Raw genomic sequence first — 19,303 nt, 5'->3', positions numbered from 1 at the left:
CCTTGAGTGTCAAATGAGTGTACTATTACCTTTTTTTACTATTTTTTGATATCTACATTGAAATTTAACTAATACAGCAGATTTGGTATCCCAAGACTTTAAGATAGTTGTACTATTACACTATCTTTTTTTACTTGTTTTAATACTCGATTAATATGAATAATACCGTAAAAACAATTGAATAAAAGAGAAGTAGTTCAATCAAGACTCTTTTTATTCAAAATATATACTTGTCATTTTATCCATTTTAGTTGTCATGGTTATTTGAAATAATTGTTTCAAAATATATATTTGTCATTTTAAATATTCAAGATAAATTTAGTGACATTTTTTCACGTTTAGTTTTAGAAATATTGATAACTAATACGGAACGGAGAGGGTAATAGACCATTTAGGTAGGATCCAAAACCAACTTTGCCTTCCATTCTCTCTCCCACAGAGACACATAGGGTGTTTGCTCCCTGCGCACGCACAACTGGAGTTGCCAATTCCAAGATGGAATATTATTATTAAAATAGTAACTTTGAATTGGCTTTAAAAATAGATTTCAAGTCAAAAATAAAAAATTAAACTAAAATAATTTTTAAGTTAAAAAAATAAAAGGTAGGAGGAGACCTACTTTTGGTTTTTTACTTATTTATGTCATTTTAAACTTATTTTAACTCATTTTTGACATTGTCAAATATTTCCTAACTTATTTTAAGTCATTTTTTACTTTATTTAAGTTATTTTTTATATTTGTCAAAGACTTCTAAAAGTCAAAAACTGATTTAAAAATAAGTTTAACCAATTTTTAAGTCAATTTGAACACCATTTTATAACTTTGATGGATTATTTATCTCGTTACGGAGAGCCAAACTAGGAATAGTAAATCAGAATTTTTGGTATATTTTGCACTTCACGACAACCAATAGTGAAGGTGATTGAACATCTCATGTTCAATTTCAATCGAGATAAAAATATGAGGTGATTTTTTTTATGTGTTTGTATCTTAGTTAATTAAATCATCTGATACTTATAGATGTGACTACTACTTCTTCGGTTGTATTTTAACTGACTAGTCGATTTGATACTTTCTTTTCAAAACCTAAATGGAATATTTAACTTTTCCATTTTTCAATTCTTGAATTTTAAATATGCTTCAAGAAATCAAGATGTGCCTAGTCATCAAAAAGATTAAGGTTGGATATTTAAAAGAATATTATTAGTACCATTTATGTCTAAATATTATAAATGATTGTGATTCCAATAAAGTTTTAGAATAACAAAAGCAATACATTTAATTGTGTGTGTTGATATAGTTGAATGGAAGAATAGTCAGTAGCTCCACTACTTTTAGCATTAATTAAAAATTAGATATAAGATCAACAACTTTTCTCACCTATTGGTTCTTAATTGACTTTTATATCACTCAAAATTTCTTCAAAAATGATAAATAAATATGTCTCCTACTTTTCATAATATGATGAAAAAGGATAAAAATAATGGAGGAAAGAGACAACGAAAATGACTTTATTTTAATATTCCGTATATGTATTTTATATTAGAATTATAGAGATGACCTGTTGTTGGGTTATAGTATTATATGTGTATATTGTGTGGTTGTGAATATCCCAAAATAATATAAAATGACAATTGATATCATATGTGGTGGCATGCACTTTTCAAAGGTGTCCTAGCTCCCTACGTGTCCTACTTTTTTCGCTTTCGTTTGATTAATTTAAATTCGTATAATGTAAAATTTCATTTGGAGAAAACCATTCCATACTAATTCTTGCCCTTCTACTTCACTTTGCTAATTTATATTTTGATTGGAAATACTGAATTATTCACAAAAAAATTCACATATATAATAATATATATATATAACAAAGTGTGGATCTGTTCGATATTTTCTCTTTCCTGTCTTTTTGTTGAAAGTTTTTATAATATAATCGATATAGGGATCTTTTACATTATATAATTAGATTATAAAAGATTCAGACTTTTTTTTCCAGTGAGGTGCAGTCCATAATCCACAACTAACAATTCGTATTATTGGAATATACTTTGATTAAAAGAAAACACTAAGGTAATTATTTTTTATAGCGCTCCATTATTGAATCTTATAGTTCTTGATTATAATTATTTTTTAAAAAATATAGGTTGTATTCAGATTTTCAGTTTAAATATAATATATAAAATAAATTAGGTCAACCCTAATGTACATTGATTATCCTTATCTCGTCAGCAACTACTCAACTATACTGTATATCATTTATTGGTGGGCCATGTTTTTGACCAACCACATCAACGCTTCTTTTTTTCATCTACACTTAATTATATTTTAATTAAAAAAATATATACGCGTGGTATGATTAATTTAAATTTATATTGTGTATCACTTAATGAGAGAAAATTGAGTGTTTCGTGTCATTATAAGACTTAAATTTGAGATTCTTGATTAAGAATGAAAAAAATACATTTGGTCCACCATAATGTTTGGTGACGTTAAAATAGAACTTACTAGTATCTCTTATTCGTATTACCTAACTATTAAAATTTATCTTTCTCTATATATGGTAAATAACTCATTTGATACTAAATTAATTGTAATAATAGTGGTAATGTGAAAAGAAAACTAGTTGTAAATAATTTCTTAAATTTGTTAAACATCAAATATTTTAAAATGTTAAAATAACTAATATGTAGGACTGAAAATTGTATTTCTAGAAATATGATAATGCACTATTCTTTTCGATTTGATTTTACAAAATGTATAAGTAAATATAAAATGAGTGATTGTCTCTCTATCTCTTCAGATAGAAATAAAATTTACATATAATTTTTTAAATATATTTAATATATGTAGTTATTATTACTACATAAAATGAGTAATTGTTGGAGGTTTTGAGACTGACATAAGCAAAAGTTAAAGGTGAGGGAAATTATTTATTTAAAATTTAAATAGTAGGTGGAGTCTGACATGGTCATTGGCAGCCTCATTTTGTCCAAACAATATATTCTTTTTTTCAAACATTATTTAATATTTATTAATTGTTCAATTTGTTTCTCTTCTTTCTTTATAAAAAAAAATGAAAAAACTAGGAGTATTTATTTTCTTTCTATTTTTGGTTTTCAAATCAAATATATCCTCTGTTCGAGAAAAGTAAGATTGGAAGTTGTAGGCTACAATTTGTAATTTCCATTGGACCATTTTTTGTTGGGCTCGTCCTTGCTCTCTTGTTTGGAAAACTAAGAATATTTTTTGTTGGGCTCGTCCTTGCTCTCTTGTTTGGAAACTAAGAATATTTCATTATAAATTTAGTTATAATAATAATATTAACTTATAATATGTAGTCTATATAAATTCATAAATTCTGAATACGTCTTTGTAAAGAAATTATGATGCTGATATATCTTTAATGACAAATCAAACTATAATCACGCCTTAATCCCAAAATCTATTGCTATATAAATTTGAATTTACTCATCACTTATTTGTCCCATGTTCAAATTTCAAGATTGGAGTACGTACATTTGACTAACCAAAAAGTATTTATTTATAATTCACAAACTATATTCTATAATTATAAGTTGCTCAATTGTTCTATTAAATAACTCTTTGACAAAAGGGCTTTATATATTCCCCCCATAAGACCTCAAAATTCTTGATATACTTTTATTGTTTTCAAAATTAAAAGAACCGCCAAAGTGTTTCAAATCTAAACTTCATTATTCTTTCTAAGTTTTCTTCTTGCATAGAGAACACAACTGTTGCAAACATTGAAATTTTAGTAGTATGCAATATCCCCTCTTCACAATAAATAGGCCGAACCATTCTGTTTTGATTCTTTTCCACAGGTGATACAAAAAATTACCTATTAACTTTTCAATTGAAACTTCAATATAGAAGAATATCTTTGTTACCTCTTGCATCATTTTCTCGAAAAGATATTTTGATATTATATATCTTATATATCACCATAAGAGAGTTCGAATTGAGTAGTATTTACCATTCCATCATTCACACAAACCCTTCAATGACTTATCATCTCCCTTACTTGAGTAATAGTTTCACAAAAATGAAGACAAACCAGAAAAAAGAGAAATATTTGAAGTTAATTTGTTTCTTGGTGGCTAAAAAATAATAAAATTCTACCAGTACATCAAGGGTGCAAAGCTGGCTAAACACAGGAGGAGAACAACAATTGCTAGTTAACACCTCAATCTCAACTAAATTAGGATATGGCTATATGAACCCCTAACACCATCTGCTTTGCTCCATTCAAGCTAGTATGGAACAGGAGAGCAGGTAATAATATCCATGTAAGCTAAAATGCAAATCTAACATCCAAAACAGCAGCAATCAATGAGCCATACAGATCCAAGAAGAGAGGCATTATAAATCTGGCAAAGGCATTTTCAACCATCCAACATACTCATACTCAAAAGAGTATACCTAGCACCCCCAAGAGCATGACTTAGTCTCCCTTGAATGTCATTAACAAAATTAGCAGATAAGGTACTTATCAAATGACGAAATCAACTACAAATAGTTAGAACTACAACATAATGCATACTGTGCAACGGAATATCAAATCCTGATTAACCTAACAAATTGACAGTAACAAATACATTCCTTAGAGGTAGCTACACTGTCTAAGCGCGCATCTTCATCCTGTCACCAACAACTAACTCTGTCCTGAAACTTCCTTGATTTTAACGGTTGCCAGCCCTGAATAATGTTACACTCTGAGTTTAAGCACGGCCTTCATCTCTACAGCATCCCTCTTTATCAATTTTGGTGCATAGGATCTACCCCGGCCGGTCCTGCTAACTCTTCCAACTCTTGAAATGCTGCCAGAGCAGTTGCTGGTGTTTCAGCATTTAAGCATGGCCTCAGCGCATTTGCTGCCTCCCTGATTCTTGATTGCTGCCGATGTTTTCAAAATTCTTTATATCAACACAATCATATGCAGATTAAACTAAAATTTTAGTTGTTTCACAATGACTTACCATATTTTCAAGTTTTCCCTTTAGATCTTCATAAGCCACCACCAACTTGGGGTCCGAAACTGCAGGGGATGTCACATTCTAGAAACCAAAACAGTATGAAGGATTAAAATAGGAATAATTCAAATAAGAACAACTAGTTCTGCAAAACTTAAATATATGACCTGTCATTACCATTTTCCATCTAAAGCCAAAAGAGGAGCACAACAAAATTGGAAAGACAACATTCCAGGAAAAAAATTCCCATCTTCTAAGGACCACTCTCTCAAAAAGTAATATCTTATTGATGTCAAATCAACCAATTTGTATTCTGCTCATTTTGCTTGAAGCAAAGAATAGGTCATGCATACTCCCATCCCCAACTAAAAACAAGTTCAAATAAAGAATCTTGCTTCATTCAACACAAAACACATTACAGCAGAGGCTCAGCTAAAACCAGAAGACAAACTACGAGGTTTGGTCATTTATTTACCAACTTTCTACTTCTAACATATTTCTTCAGTTCATTGGCTTAATCTTTTTATTTATTGGCAAACTATATTTGAAACAATCAAAAAACATATTTCTTCAGTTCATTGTCTTAATCTTTTGATTATTGGCAAACTATATTTGAAACAATCAAAAAGGTATACTTATGGGCTAGATCTTTCTAATAATCAACCCCCCCCCCCCCCCATATTGTCTATCTTCATCATGCTTGTGCTATTTTTCCTTTGTCTCAGCAGTTATCCAATCAATACCAAGCAACAATGAAAATGGGAGCATACATCAAGGCAAATTCAAATTGTACACTTCCCCCTTAAATAGACAGATATGGAAGTAACCACCAAATACAAATTCTTGTGCTATTTTTTCCTTTGTCTCAGCAGTTATCCAATCAATACCAAGCAACAATGAAAATGGGAGCATACATCAAGGCAAATTCAAATTGTACATTTTCCCCTTAAATAGACAGATATGGAAGTAACCACCAAATACAAATGTTTGTGGTACATGATATGTGCATCAAAACTATTACTATATATAAACACAGAATATAACAGCATACTTGGATCATTAAAATACCCAATATGTTGGAGAGAAAATATTGTGACACAATATATTAGGTATTAATCATTCTCATTTCTATAATAGAAGGTTTCTATTGTTCTACTTACAATTAATATTTTTTTAACAGTAAGGAAATATTTTAAAACTAATACTTCAGTTTTTGTAATGACTAACAAATCCATAAAGCTAGCGGCACCTAGTCCAGAACATGGTGGAAATGAGCCTGTACCTCCACCCTTCTCTATCTAAATACCATGTTTTGGCATGCGTACAAAACATACATGCGCCTAACCCACACATCATGTGTTGTGCATTTACCACTGAACCAACGCCTTGGACAACTATCAAAATAGTTAATATTTATATATTATGCGTTCATTAAGTAAATAGTACCCTAAAAGTTAGGTGATTGTGCATGTCAGTAATTGTCATATATAAATAAGAAATTAAGAATATAATAACCATACTTGGTATGTGCATGTTAACTCTTACTACTTCCATCCAACTTTATATGAAACGATTCAGAGTAACTTAGAAATCCAACACAGCAACAGTGCAAGGTTCGGAACTCAGTGGATGCACAATTCAAATAGTAATAGTATCATAAAAAGTGATGCAGAGTGACTACATGATAAGTTCAGGTTAATTGTTATATCAGCTCTAATTGTTGATTGTTACAAAACATGTGTTAATTGATATATATAGAATAAGAATATAACATCATACCTAGATCTTAAAAATACCAAGTACATTAGGGAGAATATATTGTGAAAAAATTTATATTACAAGTAATAATTCCACTTCTATGTAATAGACTATTTATATTGCACTAATATATCCTATTTTACCCATAAAGGAAAAATTATAAGTAATACTCCTATTTTTAAAACCATCCAGTTAGTTAATATAAAAATATGATGTGATTGTTGAATAAAAAATTTCTCTTAAAAGTTAGATTGATTGTATTTTTACTTAAAAAGCATGCAAAATGCATATTAATGTTTGCACAATTTTATTTTTTTCCTACTACTAGTTACTATACAGGTTCATATGGAAATGTAAGGTTACCTGATTTCGGCTAAAGTCTCTTTTATAGTCTAGATAAGGTATTTGGTATATATCAAAATGTTTTATTAATTGCAAAAACTGATGACTAACTGAGATTAAAGAACACTAATTCACCATAATAGCAATTCAATAACTTGAATATCAATATAAGGCAAGTAAATGTGCTACCTTTTTAGGTCGACCCAGAGGTCTCCCTGAAAGTTTCCTGGCTCTCTTAACAGTAGAAGCAACGGCCGGACTGCTGTATGATTTTGGAGGACGTCCACGTCGCTTTCCAAGGGGCGTAGCCCCATTTGTGACACCACCAACAGTGTTAGGAAAACCCTCGGAATCAAAAGCAGCAGCAATAGGCACATCAGTGACACCGACAGATGCAGCAGCAGGTCCACCTTGATTGTTAGACTTTGCTGGCCTTCCCCGTCGTTTAGGGGTTGGTGTTTGAGCAGTAGGGTCACCACCAACAGGAATATTGGGATTACCAGCAGGAATGTTGGCCGCATTGGCACCAACATTAGCAGCCACATTCTTCCTAGGTCGGCCTCTTCGTCCAGGAGTAGAACCTTTCTTTGGCCGCCCTCTAGGCTTGGAGGAAGCGACAGCTGATCCAGGAGCAGCATTGACTGTCCCAGTCTTAGCAGGACGACCAGGTCGCCTCTTCGTACCACTCTGTTCGGGTGACTTGGTTTCCAATGACTTGACTACAGTGGAACCATCCTTCCGAGGACGACCAGCGCGTCTCTTGGTGTTACTTCCTTCAAGCGCCGGTACCGGAGTTCCAGCAGGAAGAGGAACAGAACCACCTGGATTCTGAACCCCAACAGGCCCATCAGCTAACCCAAGAGAAACAAACACAGACTCAGCCCCAAGATTCGTATAATTCTGAGCTTCATGAGGAGCAGTAAATCCCTGTGGCTGTTGCTGGGACTGAAAATGGAACTGATTTTGGAGTAACGGATCAGCCTGAAACTGTTGGAATTGTGTCTGAGGAACGAACTGAGGCTGGGTTTGAAATTGTGGCTGGAACTGGGCTTGGTGCTGCTGTTGGGCCTGAATCTGAGCACCTTGAAATGGGTCTTGATACTGGGCTTGTGGTTGGGCCTCAGGCTTCGACTTAGGAGGACGACCAGGTTTACGCTTAGTAAGAGGATTAACATCACCCCCGTTGGAATCAACGGCCGGCGGAGGCGGAGCAGATCCAGGTGCAGCAAGCAGGTAGGAGTGTTTAACCATAGCAAGATATCCAGAATTCTTCAAGCGCTTGAGATGATGAGTCAACAAAGCGGAGTGATTGGGTGGTAGATTCGAGTGGACTCGGTCTATGTACTTGGCTATAGCTACCCTGCTTGACCCTTCTTTCTCATTTAACGCCGTTATGGCCCCCGTTATCAACTGTCACACACACAAACAAAAAAATCAAAAAGAATCAACCATTAGTCAAAAAAGAAAGAACCCCACAAAATTCTCAGAGAAGATAAGTCATACCTCAGCATAATCAGGTTGGGGAGACGAGAAATCAGGGGCGAGGGTAGGTTCTTGGGGAAGGGGAGGGGGAGGGGGAGGGAGGTCATGGTTAATGAGTTGTGGAGGGTTAAACGTCGGTTGTTCTATATCCATCGGTAGATCCATGGATGGGTCCATAAGGGCATGTATATATATAAATTTAATAAAAAAGCTTTATGAAGAATACAGAAATGGTGAATTTCAGAGAAGAAATCAAGAAAAAGAAGTGAGAGATAGATAGAGAGAGAGTGTGTGTATGTATGTATAGGTAGAGAGAGAAAAAATGGAAAATTAAAGGGTTAGATGGGTATTTTGGGGGAAGAAATGGAATTGGATTGGACCGTTGTAGTAGCGGGGTGAGTGGGAGTGGGGGTGGGGTGGCGTACAATCACAGCCAAAAAAAAATGAACAGCTAAGGGTAAGATCGGATTTAAAAATGGAACTTTTGTTGAATTTAAGTTTTTATGATGAAGTATGTCCTTATCTGGCCCATTTTTTTTTTTAATTATGTTTTAGATCTGATTTTTCTGTATTTTCGTTTTCACCCCTGACTAACTTTTAATTATTTTTTATTGCTTTCTCGTGGATTCCTTACTTTATTGGCGGACTTTCAAAAATTTCGTGAAAATTTGAAATGCGTTGGAATTTCGTAAAAAAATTCAATTTCAAAATTTTCGTGAAAAATTGAAACGCGTAGGAATTTCGTAAAATTTTCAAATAATTTGCACATACTTTCACCATGTGTTTTGGCTCCAATTTTTTTCAATAATATTTGACTATTTCAAAAAATATATATTTATACTCATAAATTTTAATAATTATTAAAATACTTATAAATGTTTGGCCAGAAATTTTAAAAAACTATAATATTTTTTTATTTTAAAATAAACTGATTTTTTTTTCTAGTTAAAAGATATTGAAGTTAAAAGGATAAAAAAAAATATATAAAAATAACATAAGTAAAATACCATTCTGACCAAATTTTCTAACCAAAAAGATTTTTTCATTATCATTTTATAATGAATATGTTCAGTTAAAAAATAATTTTAGACATAATTGATAACAATCAACAACAACACAATAACAATATAGACAAGACAATACATTAATCGCATACTCAAATTTGTCACTGATTCAGTTATAATTATAACTCATTAAACAAAACTTGTTCTTTTTTCTCAATTTAATCACTCAAATTAGAACTCAAACTTTTGTGGAAGAGGTAGTAACAAATATTAGTTGGAATTAATAAATAATAGTTGTGGTGATTTTTGAATTTTTTTAAATTCCCAAATATTAGAACTTGTCCCAAATACTATAATTTTTTTCTAGTATTTAGTAACTTGAGATACTTGACAAATATATTTATCAAGTTATATGACCAAACACCATTTCTCAAAAAAAATTGAGGCCAAACGGGTCTTTAATGTGCTTCTATTTAATTTCGTAGTATTTGACACAGGTTGATTCAATAGATTTTTTCAAGAAAAATAATTAGATGCGTATTTTATTAAATTAATTTTATTATAATACTTTTGGAACCAAGAATTGTTGTTAATATACACAATTAAATAGTAGATTGAAAATAATTCCAACATGACTAATTTAGCTTAATTAATCCAGTATTTTAATATACTATATTTAGTATTATTCTTACACTATCAAACAACCTCTAAGAGTAGTATACGAAAGAAGTAATAATATTCTGCTAATATTTTAAAATGAAGAAGCAAAATAAAAATTATATTTATTCTACTATATTATAAAAGAGAGTTTAGGCCCAATTATAATATATAATATTTAAGATTGAGACTTTTCTCAATCTTGAATATTATATATTATACTTGTGGGACTTTTAAAAGGAAGTTTATACCCAACTATAATATATAATATTCAAGATTGGGACTTTCTTGAATATTATATATTATATTTATTATATAGTACAACTTGGACATAAACTCCCTTTTAAAATAATATAGAATATGTGTATATATATATATATCTCACAAATGGAAAAATCTCAATCAAGAAAGCAACATATATCATTTACAAATAACTTTAAAAACTTTAAAATATTTAAAAGTTATATAATAAAATAGGTTGGCTCTCAGAATTCTGTTAGGCTCACATATATTGGGACAGAAAAAATAACACATATCATTTTAATATTACCAAAAAAGTATTATAAATAATAATAATTAACAATTTAAAATATCTTAAAGACATTTTAAAAGGGTTAATTTTGTAATTTTATCCATATCACATAAATTAAGACAAAGTGATCAGTAATGTACATTATTTCAAAGTTACATAAAAATATTATAAATCACAATAATTAATACCTTCAAACATTTAAAAAAATATATGAAAATTTCGATGACCCTCCAAATTTCATTTGTGTCACGTAAATTGAGACAACAAAAATAACATATATTGGGTCCATTTTAATTTATTTGTCTTATTTTTTTATATTTAAAAATTGCGTAAAAATACTATAAATCATGATAATTGACAACATAAAATATGTTTTGAAAAAAAATACAAAAATGATTCTTGAAGTGAATCTATCGTAAAAATACTATAAATCATGATAATTGACAACATAAAATATTTCAAAAATGTTGTATGTGGGTAGTCTTATTATGCCTTAAATAGCGTCAAAGAAAGTACAGGTTTGTGATAAAAAAACTTATTCCTTTATCCACGCAAACAATCGCTTCAAAAACTCGGTTATTAGCCCCAAAATATACCATTTATATTATTGGGCAGGTGCATAGCACGGGCAACATTATCTAGTATATTATATATAATAAAGGAGAGTAGTTTACCGTGTGGTTAAGCCAAGTGGCAAGCTATTGAAAAGCCACTTGGCAATTTTAGGAAAAGTAATAAATATTTTAATAAAATTTTTAAAAGTAATTGAATTAGAAAATACATTAAGCTTTTTAAAATAATTTTTTTAATCATCTTTAAAATGGAAACTTAGTAGGACTCTAAATTAACTTTTACTATTTCAAATTTTCCTTTTAAGATGTTATAAAAATATTTATATATATATGATTGAATATTAATTTAAAATATAAAGATACAACAATAATACTAATAATAATTATAATTATAATAAATAGTAGTAGCAGCAGTAATAGCAATACTGATAATAATAATTTAAAAAAATCACTTGACAATTTTAGTTTTTCAGAAAAAGAATCGATTAACTTAAAAGTAGAAATTCATGACCGGATAAAAAAAAGAGCAACTTTCACACATAGCAAACACAAAATTCATATTTGTATGCTATAACAAAGTTTGTATAATTGCGCTCCATAGCAAACATATATATGTATAATTCACTATACATATAAAAAAAACAATTGTATAATTCGCTATACATATACAAAGAATGCAGTTGTATAATTCGTTATACATATACAAAAGAAAGTTGTTGTATACAAAAGATCAATTGTATAATATGTGTATGTATAAAACGAGAAAAATAGAAAGACAAAAGAAAACTGGGCAGGGAAATATTTGTATTGTATAATTATATAGAACGAAGATATATGTATTTGCATGTGTATATATAATTTTCTCTCGCTTTATACAACCAGAAGCGCAATTTATACATTTCATTTCTGTTTGTATAAGCGACAGAGGCGAGGGTGGCGAGCGAAATTTGGGAGTGTGGTGAGCGAGATCTGGGAGAGGGGAACGGAAATATATGTATATATACAATTTTCTCTCGCTTTATACAAACACAAACACATTTTATACATTTGTGTTTGTATAAAAGCGAGAGAGGCGAGCAAGACTGCCACCAAACGAGAGTGGTGAGCGAGATTCCACCAGGGAGAGTGGCGAAAATAGCAATAGTTTGCTATAGAGTACAATTAAATCAAAGTATATTTATAGCATTTAATTTGAATTAATAGTTTGCTATTATATACAATTTTTCCTTTTTTTTTTTGTTATAACAAGCAAAGTTTTGAATTATGTATACCATATAACTAAAATTTCAATAAATAAGGACACATTAAAAGATAAAAATCTAGATAACAAAAATTTAAACTTAATATATTGAAAAAAAAAACTCAACTTCTTATGACATGTAGCATAAAAAATCAATTAATGTCAGACTAGCGAAAAATAAATAATAAACAGTAGAAGAAAAAAATACAGGAAGGTGTGGGGGAGAGTACTTTGAACAAATTTAAAGAATATAATGAAGTAGCTAGATAAAATACATATTATTGTCCATACATTTTTAATTGAAAAAGTGTAAACAATATAATAAATAATCTAAAAGTAAAATCTCACCAATAAACAAAATAAATTTATCTATTTAATATTAATAAGAAGATAATTTGATAATTATATTAAACAGGTGATAAGTCAATAAAAATCAATATTAACACTTTAATAATTTTAAATATTGATCAATATAATAAAGAAAAATATGAAACAATAAAATTAAAATTATCTTCACATGATTTGTTGTCTCTATTCATATAGAAATGATTGGGGTATGAGAGTATATTTTATTGATGAACAATACGATAGTTGGACTTTTGTAAGGTAATATAATTTAACATGCTCGGAAAAAAATCATAATCTAAATTGATTAGAAATAATAGTATATGTGTATCGCGTGAATACGTATACTAATACTTTTAATATAAGAATCAAGTAAAATAAAACGGAGAGAGTATTTACTCTATTGCAATTTACTTAATTCACATTTGACTTGAGATTTTTCTCCAAAAAGTATTTTCTTAGAGATTTATTTTACTAAGTTGAATTATATTTTGAAAATCTTAGTTTGTCTATTAATATTTTATATCTAGTCATTTAACAATAAAGATAAAATGGGAGAAAATAATAAATTTTATGTTTTTCTTACATAGTCAAATAAAAAATAGAAATTTCTAATTTTATTTAAGGGACAAAGAAAAATCTTCAATTCTTTTTTATAGGAATATATAGGAAAGTTTCACTTTGACCCCTAATGGAACGTAACGTGAATACAGATAATAGGACAATGAAAATGGAGAATTGTGGGACCCAACCTTTTACACTTGCACTTATATGTGGCAAAACAATTTTTTTTTTTTATAAGTAACTCTTTTTCATGTGCTTGTATAAAATTTAAGTTTAAGTTAAAACATTTTTATCAATTTCAATTCAAATATTAAACTTGTATACTTGGTTATTGGAAATTTCAGTTTCAATCCAAGAAAATATTTTATGTTATTAAAGGTACAATAATTAAGTAATGCTTCAAGAAAAAAAAAGTGAAATAAATCACTGTGTATGCTAAAATAAAGTGCTACAATAAAGATTATGAAAACTAATGAAATATGTACTTGATATAATTTTTAAATTTCACCAGTAGAAATCTCAAAAACTGGTTTGGACCAATTTTGAAACTGGATTTTTTTTAAGACATCTTAAAAAATTGATTCAAAGTCTATGATAAAACATATATTTGAAGACAAGTTTTGAAAATCTAATTGAAAATCTATGATTAAGTGTGAGCTTATTATAACATCAAAAATTGAAATTCGAACTAGAAATAACAGGTTAAGAAATGCAAATCACGAGAATACTTACAAATTATTTTATAACAAAATTTTAAAGTATAAAAAAATTGTATATAAATATAAGGATAAATTACCTATATACACATCTTTATTTTCCATAATTTCCACCATTCCCTACCATTTCAAAATATTTTCAAAATCTCTTTTTTTTTTTCAATTCTCAAGTCAAATGGATACATCAGTATTTCAGCCTTAACACATGATTTCCTTCCCTTTTTCACTCCTTTAGTCTCTCCCTAATTTCACTCTACAATCTTATCAGTTACAATTTTCATATCAATTTGATTTTCAAAAGGATTCTCTACAATCTTATTAGTTACAATTTTCAAAAGGATTCTCTACAATCTTATCAGTTACAATTTTCATATGAATTTGATTTTCAAAAGGATTTTCTACAATCTTATTATTAGTTACAATTTTCATATCAATTTGATTTTTTTTTCCTGATTTTTTCTTGTTCATAGTTTTCTAATATATATGTGTTCAGATTTTTAATGTATCTAGATGTGTTTGTTTCTTAAATTAATGTGTAATGTCTTCGTTTCAACATTATGATACATTACAATTTCATTATGTACAATGTATTGTGTTCAAATTACTAAATTATCTTACAGTTATAGTTTGGGATACATTAACTAGATTTTTAATGTATCTAGTTAATTTTGTTTCTTAAATTAATGTATAATATCTTTGTTTCAACACTATGATACATTACAATTTTATCATACACAGTATATCGTGTTCAAATATTAATTTTGATACTTGATATAAAATTTCTACTAAATGTATCATTTATCATGTATCTAGGTGTTTCTATGTATCGGATACACAACATTCTATTCTTGCATGAACAAATACACAATTTTTTAGACATGATACATAGATTCAAATTTATGCTAATTGTATCTGATATGTAGCAACTACCAGATACATAAATAGTAATGTATTGATAAATCTATCCATCTCGGAAATAAAATTCAGAAAACGATTACACAAAATTATAAAAGGTATGGATCTCTTTAGAGTTTATATTTGTTGTATCAATCCATAACAGATACATTGAAAATCCAAACTCTTGATTCTTCACCTCAACGATGTATCAGATCTCCAAATTTTTCCTCAACTCATCGATCTTTAATTCAGCTGCAATGATTGATTTGAGATTCACAAATCAATATTTTGACCAACAACCATTTCATCACTTTTGTATCATTCATACCTCACCTCACTTTCTCAGATTTCGAAAGGATTTGCTTCAGATTCCGGAAGAAAATCCTCACTTTCTTAGATTCCGGAAGGATTTCCTTCTACTATATATCGGATTTTCAAGTTTTCCTCATCTCATCGATCTACTGCAATGGTGGATTTGAGATTCATAAAAGAAATTATTTGTCCAACAATTATTCATTATGTATCTTATAAAATTTTCGGTAAATTTGAATCTGATTTGAATGATTATTCGATGAACATGAGACGATGAATAGAGAGAAAAAAATGAATTTTGAATTTGTTGATTCTGGAAGGATTTGCTTCTGATTGAATTGTTTGAAGCTATGAGGATTTGGAAGAGAATTGAGAGAAGAAAACTTGAATTTTGAATTAATTGAAGCAGTTACCATTTGAGAAAGATTGACAACAAATTGATTAGCGTGATTTGGGGAACGCACATTCAAAATTGATTACCTTTCCTTTAAAAATGTAACTAAATTTGTTTTAATGTATTGAAATTAATGTATCCGACTTGTTTGCTATGTATCCGGATAACATTGATTTTCAGAGATTTTTGTAAATTAAAAATGAGTAGGGATACAATGTAATTTAGGTCTTTACACTATGTGATTTAGGTAAGTTATACATAATATAATGACTGATTAGTTTGATTTTGACTATTTTGAGCAAAAATCAAATCAAACCTACTAACTATAATCAATTTTTTTTTCAATATCAAATCATTAATTATATTTGCACAATTTGGTATTATTTGTCGATTTTCTTTAAACAAGTATTTCTCTTTTTTTTTTTAGATAGAAAAATCATTAATGGAATTACTGAACCATTAAAATTAAATTTAAAAACTATTATTATTCTCCCTTTACTTTTGATTTTGGCCAACACATTGATAAATTTAACAAACTTGAGAAATCATATACTTGGATTAACACTTCAATTAAATATAATAATCCAACCAATTCACATCTTTTAAGGGTATATATAGGCTGGATTAGTTTGAATTTTTCAATAATGTTACTGTCATATAATTTTAAAGCAGAGTGCCTAATAATTTTTCACTATCAATACAATGTATTGTAAATTATTATATTATATTTATATGTTATTACAATTAATCTGACTTATTTTTAAAAGAAATTTACATATAGATGCCATTTGGATAAAGTAGTGGAAAAATAAATAAATTGAGCAATTGGTTTATACCGTTGTTCATCGTTTTCTGTCCAAACTTGCAAAAATTATTTATTAAAATGTACTTTCTATGAAAAGTGTTTCAAAAAAAATAAAAAAATCTCTAAATCGTGCTTTACTAATTGATGGTGTAATATATCACAAATATAATAAATTACAGTTAAAATTAAATGAACAAAAATTGTATAAAAACTGTTCAGGATGAGGCGCGGATATCTCGATCTCTTTAAGGAGATTTAAGCCCACTGCGGCATATCTACACCGATTCTGCAGTATCACTCTTGACTTGTCCCCTCCCGGATACAACAGCCCAACAACGTCGTAAAACTTAAGCAACTCCGAATTTAGTTGAAGAGTTCAAAGCTCCACATAAGAACACATTCCTTCAACATACAAACACTCTCTTTTGTACAGTAAATATAGTTGAAGACTTAATATATCATTCTTTGTCTCAGCTCTCTCTTTCACTACAATAACTCAATATATAACACTTCTCCTCTTTTCTTAATCCCTTTTTCTTATTTATAATACAAAAGTAAGACCACACTATTTATAGTATTTATAGGTGAGAAATTCTTCCTAACAATAAATAGGAAGACACTAGATAGTAAATTTGTTAAATGAATAGCCCATAGGTTACATAAATAATTAGGTAAGAATAGTGGGTAAATAATAAGTTATAAAAGTTACTAATAACTAATGACCACACTCTATCACAGTTGATGAAAGTGATAAGGGCTTATAATGCTATCAAGGAACAAATCAAATGCTCCACAACAAGTACCACAAACGTGCAATTAAATTCATGAATATATTAGTCCAAATAAATATTATGGATTAATATAATTGAATTAATTATTTAAATCTAATAAATATGGATTTAATTAAAGCCCGCTCCATAAAACTCGTATGCCATGTCACTTAAATTTGATTGATCTAAGGGAATCTTGTTCCAACCACAACTCTTCTATTTTAAAACTATAAATAGGGGTTCTCATAATTCAGAAAAGAAACCAAGACTTCTAACAAGAAGCTAGAGAAAGCTCGTGGATCAAAAGCCGCAAATTTCTCTACAAGTTCAAGAGTTCAAGAATTGAAGCGTTCAAGTTTCAAGAACGATCAAGATCAAGACCGCCAGATTCAAGATCAAGCTCGAAGCCCTTGAATTCAACTAGAAGTCAAGATCAAGATAAAATTCAAGTTCAAGAACGATCAAGACCGTCAGATTCAAGGTCATGCTCGAAGCCCTTGGATTCAACTAGAAGTCAAGATCAAGATAAAGTTCAAGTTCAAGAACGATCAAGATAAAGTTCAAGTTCAAGAACGATCAAGATCAAGACCACCAGATTCAAGCTCAAGCTCGAAGCTCTTGAATTCAACTAGAAGTCAAGATCAAGATAAAGTTCAAGAACGATCAAGATCAACACCACCAGATTCAAGATCAAGCTCGAAGCCCTTGAATTCAATGAGAAGTCAAGATCAAGATAAAGTTCAAGTTCAAGAACGATCAAGATCAAGACCACCGGATTCAAAATCAAGCTCGAAGCCCTTGAATTCAACTAGAAGTCAAGATTAAGATAAAGTTCAAGTCAAGATCAATATAAAGTTCAAAGATAGATCAAGTTCAAGAACGATCAAGATCAAGCACCAGATTCAAGATCAAGATTGAAGCCCTTGAATTCAACTAGAAGTCAAGATCAAGATAAAGTTCAAGTCAAGATCAAGATCAAGATAAAGTTAAAGTCCAAGTTCATCAAAGATTCAAGAACAAGCTCAAGAGTCCTTGAATTTATATTTGAAAAGGCGAATTCAGAGAAATTATAGAGATTGTAACACTCGCACTTTGATATAATAAAACGATTGTTGCATAATTTTCCGTTCTTAATTATTATTTTCTCGGCGCGAATTTTATTGTCTACAAAACTCCAACACTAATATTTATTATATATATATAAAATTATGTTGTCCTCACTTTTATAATCCCCCTCCCCCCCCCCCCCCCCCCCACACACACACAAAAAAAAAACCCAATGCCCTAGAGTTGTTCAATTGTTCATTTTTTTTTATTTAATTGTGAATTATTTTACTATTTTTAAAATAAGTTTATGGCTAATAATGATATAATTATTTGCCTTTTTTTTTTTGTTAAAAATTAGATAAAAAAACAAACATTATAGTGAACATTTATGATGATCACGATAATAACTCTCAAGTATTAAGGCAAAAAGAATAATTTAAAAGAGAGTGACAATTTTGTATATCTACGAGCCTTTAAATGAGATACATCTATTCAAATTAATAATTCTATCTTCAATAAGTAGTTCATAGATGAAATTAACACTTTTATATACAAGCCAAATATTTCTTGTATTATTCAATTTTGTACTGAAATAAAATATCTATATTCATTATATTATCTAAAAATTCAAATTTTTGACCAATGCTTTTAACAAAATCAATAGAAAGTCAGTTGGAAATTCGCCAAAAATATTACAGATATTGAAAATTCATTTGAAAAAAGTCTAGACAAGTCGAATTTTTATAAAATTTTCAATCGAACATTCGTTATTTTTTTATTAATAATTTATTGAATCTGAAATTAAAAATATGAAACACTACTCAAATAAAATTCTTATTTTTTCATTTGACTTGATTTGATTTAATCTCTCTCT

General features: G+C 29.2%; 1 protein-coding gene across 1 annotated transcript; it reads right to left on the bottom strand.

The window, feature by feature from the left end:
• Positions 1 to 4,450: 4,450 nt before the first annotated feature.
• On the bottom strand, positions 4,451 to 8,826 carry LOC125832701 (uncharacterized). The gene is made up of 4 exons (XM_049511915.1): positions 8,596 to 8,826; positions 7,282 to 8,502; positions 4,999 to 5,076; positions 4,451 to 4,915 (listed from the first exon to the last, which is right to left on the bottom strand). The coding sequence occupies exons 1-4, from the start codon at positions 8,749 to 8,751 to the stop codon at positions 4,778 to 4,780; spliced, it is 1,593 nt and encodes a 530-aa protein (XP_049367872.1). The 5' UTR covers positions 8,752 to 8,826; the 3' UTR covers positions 4,451 to 4,777.
• Between the last annotated feature and the right edge of the window lie 10,477 nt (positions 8,827 to 19,303).

The sequence above is a fragment of the Solanum verrucosum genome, unplaced genomic scaffold (assembly GCF_900185275.1).
Source record: "Solanum verrucosum unplaced genomic scaffold, falcon-dt-bn FXZP01000009.1, whole genome shotgun sequence".
Classification (NCBI taxonomy): domain Eukaryota; kingdom Viridiplantae; phylum Streptophyta; class Magnoliopsida; order Solanales; family Solanaceae; genus Solanum; species Solanum verrucosum.
Note: the sequence above shows the minus strand (reverse complement) of the source record. Positions and strands in the feature narration are given on the sequence as shown.

Bases quoted from the DNA above. Each gene is read 5' to 3' on its own strand.
- LOC125832701 (XM_049511915.1), bottom strand. From the start codon at position 8,751: ATGGACCCATCCATGGATCTACCGATGGATATAGAACAACCGACGTTT. The intron at 8,503-8,595 runs GTATGACTTATC...TGTGTGTGACAG, and splicing joins CCCAACCTGATTATGCTGAG to TTGATAACGGGGGCCATAAC. The intron at 4,916-4,998 runs GTAAGTCATTGT...AAACATCGGCAG, and splicing joins AGGGAAAACTTGAAAATATG to CAATCAAGAATCAGGGAGGC.